The 9,276-nt window shown below is 45.2% G+C and overlaps 1 protein-coding gene across 1 annotated transcript; it reads left to right on the forward strand.

Moving 5' to 3' along the window:
• Positions 1-1,512: 1,512 nt before the first annotated feature.
• On the forward strand, positions 1,513-6,417 carry LOC306758244 (actin-related protein 2/3 complex subunit 5-like). The gene is made up of 4 exons (XM_079243493.1): positions 1,513-1,737; positions 2,081-2,153; positions 4,909-5,085; positions 5,618-6,417. The coding sequence occupies exons 1-4, from the start codon at positions 1,598-1,600 to the stop codon at positions 5,678-5,680; spliced, it is 453 nt and encodes a 150-aa protein (XP_079099619.1). The 5' UTR covers positions 1,513-1,597; the 3' UTR covers positions 5,681-6,417.
• The last annotated feature ends 2,859 nt before the right edge of the window (positions 6,418-9,276 follow it).

The following is a 9,276-nucleotide window of genomic DNA, read 5'->3' on the forward strand; positions in this document are numbered from 1 at the left end:
GTGTCTTATATTACTAAATTATATTTGTGCAAATTTTTAGTTATTGTTCCTTTTTTAAGTCTCCAGTTATTTGAGTGACTGTAAATTCATCCTTTTCTTTAATGAAAGGGGATGAATAGATATGAGCACAACTGTATATATATTTACAATATGTTTATTTAGTGTATTTTCAGTAATAAATAAAAACTCTTCCCCTAATTAATAAGTTGAACAGACGGAGGTCAAACTGCAGTAAAAGTTGAGGCGGCGGATGTGATGTAATTTTCCATCCACTCCACAGAGGGCGCTATTTCTGTTGACATGGAAACCAGCCTGACCATAGAAATCTTTTACATAGACCCGCATTGTTTCACGCTGTCTGTACGAGCTGACGTCTCATCGCGCCGCCATCTTGGATGGGTCTCTATGCGCTTCAAGTGCATTTATTTGGAAAGTGTAGGTCCAACCACAACAATAACTTCACACATTTTACCTGATTTTTCTCACAGTTTGGTTTGTTACAAAGGGTAGAGATATTGTTCTGATACAGATCACTGTAAAACATTTTTTTTAAAAAAAAACGTGCTTTTATGCTAAAATATTTTTTCTAATGCTAAAGACATAAGGTAGCTACAATATAAACAAATGTATAATGTAATGTAATGCATGTAAACTTGACGCTCAAACGCGTTTGATCTGAACACAGCCTAAATTAATTTGATACTAACATGTTTGATTGTTTATTGATGCATTGGGATTTATCTATCTATTTTTATCTGGTCAAATAAATAATTATTCAACCTTGTGAAATGTAATTCCACACAATCTGCTTTCAATATTTCGCCGGTTCTTGCAACCGTATGCTGAACAAAATACAGAAATAGTTGCTGCTTTCTCTTTAATACGCTTGACTCTTTCTTTTATTTACATTTATTAATTTATCAATATAGAGATACAGTTGTACAAAGTCTGAAAATAAGGTATTGTGTCAAAACTGTGCGATTCAGAAGTTACCCAGAAAAACACCTGGAGAACGCAAACCTTCGTCAAGGCCTTTAAAAAGTTCCAGGATCCAAACGGTGATCCTGGATCATCACCAAAATTAAATCAGTTCTTCCTTTTCACGTTTCCAACAAGTTCTGAAAATTTTATGAAAATATGTCCATAACTTTTTAAGTTATATTGAACACAAACAGATAAAGATGGTAAATACATAACCTCCATGGTGGAGGTAATTATGCTACCATGTAAAACTCTCTTTGTGAAGCATCAATGTCAGATTTTTCCATCAATACCTCGAAGGAGTAAAATTTATCATTTGCATTTAGTAGATTATTCACTGTGTTAACATTATTTATAAACCAGTTATGTAGAAATGTGTTTTGTGTGTAATACATACGCGTTGTTCCACAGAAAACAGTTTTGTGGGGAAACTACGTTGATTCTGCAGCAAGACTCGAAAGCGGAGACCCATTTATCTATGTATGTACATGTCTATGCGCCTGACGAGCAGATGGAAGCAGAAGAAGAAGAGAGGAAATGAGGAAGTAGTGTTCTGGGGGTTCCTGCTCTTTTTATTTCTATTTTCCTCCAACTTTATCTGCTGGAATCACCCAGAATGTCTAAAAACACGGTTTCGGATCGGTTCAGGAAAGTAGACGTAGATGAATACGACGAAAACAAGTTTGTGGATGAAGAAGATGGAGGAGAAAACCAGGGAGGTCCCGACGAGGCGGAGGTGGACTCTCTCCTCAGACAGTATCCTCTAAACTCCTCTCACATGGTCAAGTTATTCCTCTAAACTCTTCTGACTTGTGTAAGCTGCTATGATTCTTTAGTTTGATCATTTAAAGTAAGAAAAAAAACGTGTTGTTTACGCCTCATTTCCAGAAAGAATCATGCAAAGTTTTACTTCCGGGTTTCTAACCCTAACACACCTAAAAGTTCTTGTTTCAGACATTATGCTATTTTTAGCCATAAAATTCATACTTAAAGAATGAATCCAGCTCACTGCCATCAAGAACTAATAATGTGGATGATAATGAAAGTGGAGAACTGCTCCATCTTCTCTCTGGATGGTTCCTTGACCGATGTTTTCCAGGGGAAACATGAATGGAGCTCTCCAAGCCGTGTTGAAGAACCCTCCAATCAACAGCAAGAACCAGAATGCCAAGGTATCCATAGATCAGGTCTTTTCCATCTTCAACATGTTTATTAAAACCAACTATGACTGATGTTCACACCGATAATAAGCAACGTTTCAGAGGCAGGGCCGGGTAAAAAGTGCACAGGTCCCTGAGCCCAAAGTGTTCCAGGGGCCCCCTTCCCCACCGCGACATTGTGAAAATTGTGAATAATACACTGTGAAAACTAGGGCTGTGATGATACGCTTTTTTTCAATTCCGATTTTTTTGGGTGCCGATTTGATTTAAGTTGCGATTCTCACAATTCTCCGATATTGCTGATTTTTGTAGATTAAAAACAAAAAAACTGATAAAACTTATTTTTGCTCGTCATTTTTCTTCATTTCAATGACAAAAAAAACAACACAGTAGCCAGACCATCATTTTGCTGCTATAATTGCCAAGAAGACAAGTTAAAAAGATCAATAAAACCAATAACAATTAGAAAAATTTTATTATGGATTTATTTATTTGAAAAAACAAAAATTAACCAAAAAAAAAAAAAAAAAAAAAAAAATCCATTTTAAAATTGTGAAGTAAAAAAGTCCTGATTTCCGATTTTTGATTCAATTTTCCCACCCCTAGTGAAAACATTCCTGCTAATCACCGCGTAACCATAGACGTCAGATATATTTAGGATGTGCACAGACTACATATGCAACGAAGTGCTCTACGCAGGGCCGGGTTAAAAGTGTACAGGTTCCTGGTCACAAAGTGTTCCAAGGGCCCCCCTTCCCCACCACAACGTTGTGAAAATTGTGAATGATACACTGTGAAACATTTCTCTTAGCCAGTGGTACCAATTAGGGCTGTGACGATATGCTTTTGTGCTGAGTCCGATTTTTTTTGGGTGCTGAGTCAATTTAAATTGCGATTCTACCAATTCTTCGATATTGCTGATTTTTGTAGATTAACCCCCCCCCCCCCCAAAAAATGTACAAAACTTTTTTTTGCGCATAATTTTTGTCATGTTTTAGACATTTTCCTCCTCCAGAACACCTGAGTCAGATTACTGAACTTTCTCGTCGAGTTCTTTATGAGCCTGTTGACGAGTCTTTATTTCATTTGGCTGTTTTAGAGTAGAGCTACCTATAAAGCATGCAGGGCGGGGGGGCCTGGGGACCTGGATTGGGAAAAATCCCAACCCGATCCTGACCTGATCCCGACCCGATCCTGACCTGATCCCGACCCGATCCTGACCTGATCCCGACCCGATCCTGACCTGATCCCGACCTGATCCCGACCCGATCCCGACCCGATCCCGACCTGATCCCGACCTGATCCCGACCCGATCCTGACCCGATCCCGACCTGATCCCGACCCTATCCTGACCTGATCCCGACCCTATCCTGACCTGATCCCGACCCGATCCTGACCTGATCCTGACCTGATCCCGACCCGATCCTGACCTGATCCCGACCTGATCCTGACCTGATCCTGACCTGATCCCGACCCGATCCCAACCCCGACCCGATCCCGACCCGATCCTGACCTGATCCTGACCTGATCCCGACCCGATCCTGACCTGATCCCGACCCGACCTGATCCTGACCTGATCCCGACCTGATCCCGATCCCGACCCTATCCTGACCTGATCCCGATCCCGACCTGATCCCGACCTGATCCTGACCTGATCCCGACCCTATCCCGACCTGATCCCGACCCTATCCTGACCTGATCCTGACCTAATCCTGACCTGATCCTGACCTAATCCCGACCCTATCATGACCTGATCCTGACCTAATCCCGACCCTATCCTGACCTGATCCCGACCCTATCCTGACCTGATCCCGACCTGATCCCGACCTAATCCCGACCCTATCCTGACCTGATCCCGACCTAATCCCGACCCTATCCTGACCTGATCTCGACCTGATCCCGACCCTATCCCGACCTGATCCTGACCTGATCCCGACCTAATCCCGACCCTATCCTGACCTGATCTCGACCTGATCCCGACCTGATCCCGACCCGATCCCAACCCGATCCCGACCCGATCCCGACCTGATCCCGACCCGATCCTGACCCAATCCCGACCTGATCCTGACCTGATCCCGACCCTATCCTGACCTGATCTCGACCTGATCCTGACCTGATCCCGACCCGATCCTGACCCAATCCCGACCTGATCCTGACCTGATCCCGACCTCATTCCGACCCGATCCTGACCCGATCCCGACCCGATCCCGACCTGATCCCGACCCTATCCCGACCCGATCCTGACCCGATCCCGACCTGATCCCGACCCGATCCCGACCTGATCCTGACCTGATCCCGACCCTATCCTGACCTGATCCTGACCTGATCCCGACCCTATCCCGACCCTATCCCGACCCTATCCTGACCTGATCCCGACCTGATCTCGACCTGATCCTGACCTGATCCCGACCCTATCCTGACCTGATCCCGACCCGATCCCGACCCGATCCCGACCCGATCCCGACCTGATCCCGACCCTATCCTGACCTGATCCCGACCCTATCCTGACCTGATCCCGACCTGATCCCGACCTCATTCCGACCCGATCCCGACCCGATCCCGACCCGATCCCGACCTGATCCCGACCCTATCCTGACCTGATCCCGACCCTATCCTGACCTGATCCCGACCTGATCCCGACCTCATTCCGACCCGATCCCGACCTGATCCCGACCCTATCCCGACCTGATCCCGACCCTATCCCGACCCGATCCCGACCTGCTCCCGACCTGCTCCTGACCCTATCCTGACCTGGTTTCGGCTGCAGGAGCGAGCGGAGCTGCTGGTGGTCCGGGTTCTGAGCAGCTTTAAGAGCAGCGACATGGAGAAGGCTGTGGGCTCCCTGGACAGACCTGGAGTGGACCTGCTGATGAAATACATCTACAGAGGCTTCGAGAGACCGTCTGACAACAGCAGCGCTGTTCTGCTGCAGTGGCATGAAAAGGTAATCCAGATCAGAGCGGTCCATCCTGATCCGGATCAGAGCGGTCCATCCTGATCCGGATCAGAGCGGTCCATCCTGATCCGGATCAGAGCGGTCCGATCCAGATCAGAGCGGTCCATCCTGATCCGGATCAGAGCGGTCCATCCTGATCCAGATCAGAGCGGTCCTGATCCAGATCAGAGCGATCCTGATCCCGATCAGAGCGGTCCTGATCCCGATCAGAGCGGTCCGATCCAGATCAGAGTAGTCCTGATCCTGATCAGAGTAGTCCCTCCTGATCCCGATCAGAGCGGTCCGATCCAGATCAGAGTAGTCCTGATCCTGATCAGAGTAGTCCCTCCTGATCCAGATCAGAGCGATCCTGATCCAGATCAGAGCGATCCTGATCCCGATCAGAGCGGTCCTGATCCCGATCAGAGCGGTCCTGATCCCGATCAGAGCGGTCCTGAGCCCGTTGTGTTAAAGTCAGTAAAACTTCAGTAAACATGGCGCCGGACTCTGACGCGTCTCCTTGTCCCTCCCGTCTCCTCAGGCTCTGGCAGCGGGAGGAGTCGGCTCCATCGTCCGAGTTCTCACCGCCAGGAAGACGGTCTGATGACCCGGATTCTGCAGAGTTCTGGTTCAGGACGTTTATTTTTCTACCGTAGATCAGTGTCTTCCTCTGGATTCAGACGTTCCTGTGAGGAGGTGCCGGCACCTCCTCCTGCAGGGTTCTGCTCTCAGCCTTCCTCCTCTTCTGCCTCCTCATCCTCCCCCTCCTTCCTGCTCTGCTCCTGACAGCTCCTCCTCCGGGTTGCGAACAGCGACTGTGTCCTCCCGTTTCCGGGCCGGGCGACCCGGCGGCTCAGATCTGACGGCTGAAACTCCCGTCTTCAACACATCTGTGGAACAAAGCGATCCGCTTGCAGACGCTCCAACTGGATAAAAGATTTGTGGCCTTCTAGTTCCGTAGGCGTCGGTGTCTATCGATGATTCCTCATCGTTTCTTCTTCTGTTCCGTTTAAACACGTCGTCCTTCTCCACCCGTTCGCCGTGCAGACTGCAGTCTGAAACCATCGCTTCATTTTTCATTCCCTTCCTTTTTATGATCAACCAGCTGAAAGCTCCGCCCCCCTTACTCGTCATCACCCGGCTAACAGGAAAGGAGCGGACCCATCACCTGGAGCTCATCTTTTCCCCGGTGCATGCTGGGATGTGGCTTATTTTGTACCCTGAACGCTTTAACCTCTGAACACGAAGCTGTTCATCAGCCTGTTTTTGTACTTTGAGCAGATCCATGTCGGCTGCAGCCGGAACGAGGAGATAAAGTGCCGATCCGCTTATCTGGCAACACGTGGCTTCAATAAATATCCTAAAAACACGAAGCTTTGTCACGTCGCCTCATTTCAGACCTAAAACGTCTCCGAGCGTTAAAAATCCTTTTAACTTCAGTTATACTCCCTTTTTCCAGTTACTCTTTGTTCACAACAGTTTCAGACTTTATATGGTTTTAATTAATCTGTTTAATCTGTATCTCCAAACTCTGCAGAGTCCGTGTCTACTTTTAGGAGCAAGCTGAAGACTCAGCTCTTAGTATAGCTGGATTTATTGGAGAACTTAGCCCAGTTCTTTATGGTATTAATTCTTTGTATTGTAACATAGGTGATATTTTGGGGTGGGAAGGGAGTAAACAAAAAAAAAAAATCGGCGAACTGAGATGAACATGTTCCAGATATGTCTGTCGGCTTACCTGGGTTGATTTACCTGACGGGGTTAACCCTGCAGGGTTTCCATCTAGATCAGTAGGCGGTCTCATGGCGGGGGAGGGGCTTGTAGCTTCTGACTGGGTTACAGAGAACATCACGAAGAGACGGTTTATACAGCTGCAGGGAAGCTGGTTCCATCCCAGTAACCAGCCGGGCCTCCAGTCCATCCCAGTGAGACTAAACAACCGCTCACTCTGAGGGAGATTTCAGTCACCTGACATGCATGTCTTCAGATGGGAGGAACCCGGAGAACCCGATGAGAACATGCAAACTCCAAACACACCCCATCCTTTTAGAGTGGTGGTGCTAACACTGATGTTACCTTAATAAAACTACCATCACATTTCCCTGCTTGTTCCAAGGGTCGTGGGAATCTGGAGCCTTTCCCAGTAGTCACTGGGCGAGAGGCAGGTACACCTGTGTGTATTTATACTGAAGTGAAGGTCATGCCCCTTTCTGCTGAAAATAACTTATTACCTGAAACTAAGACTAATGCATTGAAAAAGTATTTTACAGAGGAATGTATGCATTTACCAAATCCTTCATCAACAGTAAATGGTATTACGTTTAAAAAAATATTACATTATCTGTTTAATTAACTTGAATAGAATCAACAAACTGATCCAGAAAGCTGCTTCTGTGCTTGGAGTAACTCTGGAGCCGCTGGAGCTGATTGTCCAAAGAAGAATGCTGCACAAGCTGATGAAGATGATGGAGGATTCTTCACACCCTCTCCACAACACAGTGATGAAACAACAAAGTGTGTTCAGTGAGAGGCTTCTTCAGGTCCGCTGTAAGACTGAAAGATACAGAAGATCATTCCTGCCAGCAGCCATCAGGCTCCGGAACAACACCTCCTCTAGTTATTATTATATACTACAGTATTTAATTTCCCTTTGGGATTAATAAAGTATTTTTCATTTCATTTAATAACGGAATTGCTAAATTTGTATAAGTCTATTTATGTACATGCATGTGTCTGTATATTAGGGCTGTGACGAAATGCTTTTGTCCCGATTAATTCAATTTCTATCTTTTGGGTGCCGATTTGATTGCGATTCTCACAATTCTTCAATATTGCTCATTTTTGTAGATTATATATATTTAAAAAAAAATGTATAAAACCTTTTTTCTTGCTCATCATTTCCCTTGATTTCAATTGGGAAAAACAAGACAATAGCCAGACCATCATTCTGTTGTTATAATACCCAAGAAGACAAGTAAAAGATCAATAGAAACAACAAAAATTACAAAAATTTTGTAATGGATTATTTAAAAAAAAAAAAAAAAAAAAAAAAAAAGTAAAATTGTGAAGCAAAAAAAAAAATCCAGATTTTCCCGCCCCTAATGTATATATGTGTATAAATTTGTGTATGTATAGATATGCTTTTTGTATGTATACAGTACGTGTGTGTGTGTGTTAATGGCTTCTGCCAACACTGGATGTATATTTAAAGCCTATACCCATCTGTATTTAATGCTCATAGTACTCAATCAGTATACGATGACACTCCATGCTACAGCTGTAAAATACCTGTACATACTGCAGATTATATATACTTTGCACTTGTTACTTATTGCACACTGGTTCGATGCCAGCTGCGTTTCGTTGCATTGTACTGGTACAGGTGTAACGACAATCAGGTTGAATCTAATCTAATGTATGTTTATGTATGTAGGTGAATATGAACATGAATGCACGTAATCTTTATTGTAACAAAGGACTCCAGGAAAAATAGCTGCAGCTCGCTGATGGGGATAAAACAAAACACAGCAGCAGCTCCACGTCTGAATGGCTTCAAACGATCTAAATGTAGGTTTGGAGCCTTACAACACGTGTCGTTCATGCAGGAAAAGCCTCCAATGTGGCGGAGTTACAGCGATTCTGTGGAGAAGTGGTCCGAAACTCCTCCACAGCCACGGGAAAGACTCGTCGCCGACGCTCAGGTGGAAAACCAGTTACTAGTTTCAGTATGAGGGGAATACTTCTTCTTCGTTGGTGTCGCTGCAAGCGGATGTGAACGCGGCAGCAGAGCACACACACGTTTCCGCCTTGAACACAGATTCTGGTTTATTGTCCAAACAGAAAAAAACAGTTTACAGTTTCCACACACACCAACACACACTGCTACAAGAGTGAAGCATGTTTTCCCTTTTCTAAACATGTTGGCACAATGAACCCAGCAGGACCGGAACTTAGGAGGCCGTCTTTCGCCCACCAGACTGGTCCGTCTCCATGACGACAGCCGAATAAAGCTGGAACATTTCCATGAAAAAGTGTTTTTTGTTTTTTTTTTTTTACGTTAAATGAGGTGTTTGTTTAGAAAATATGTGAAATGAAACGTTTAGTTTTATTTGACCAACAAACATTTAGAAATCCTGAAACTTTTCTCCTGAAAAGGGAAACCCAGTAAAACCAGTTCCCTTCAGCAAAGCGAGCTGGGAG

The sequence above is a fragment of the Telmatherina bonti genome (assembly GCF_933228915.1).
Source record: "Telmatherina bonti genome assembly, chromosome: 7".
Lineage (NCBI taxonomy): Eukaryota > Metazoa > Chordata > Actinopteri > Atheriniformes > Telmatherinidae > Telmatherina > Telmatherina bonti.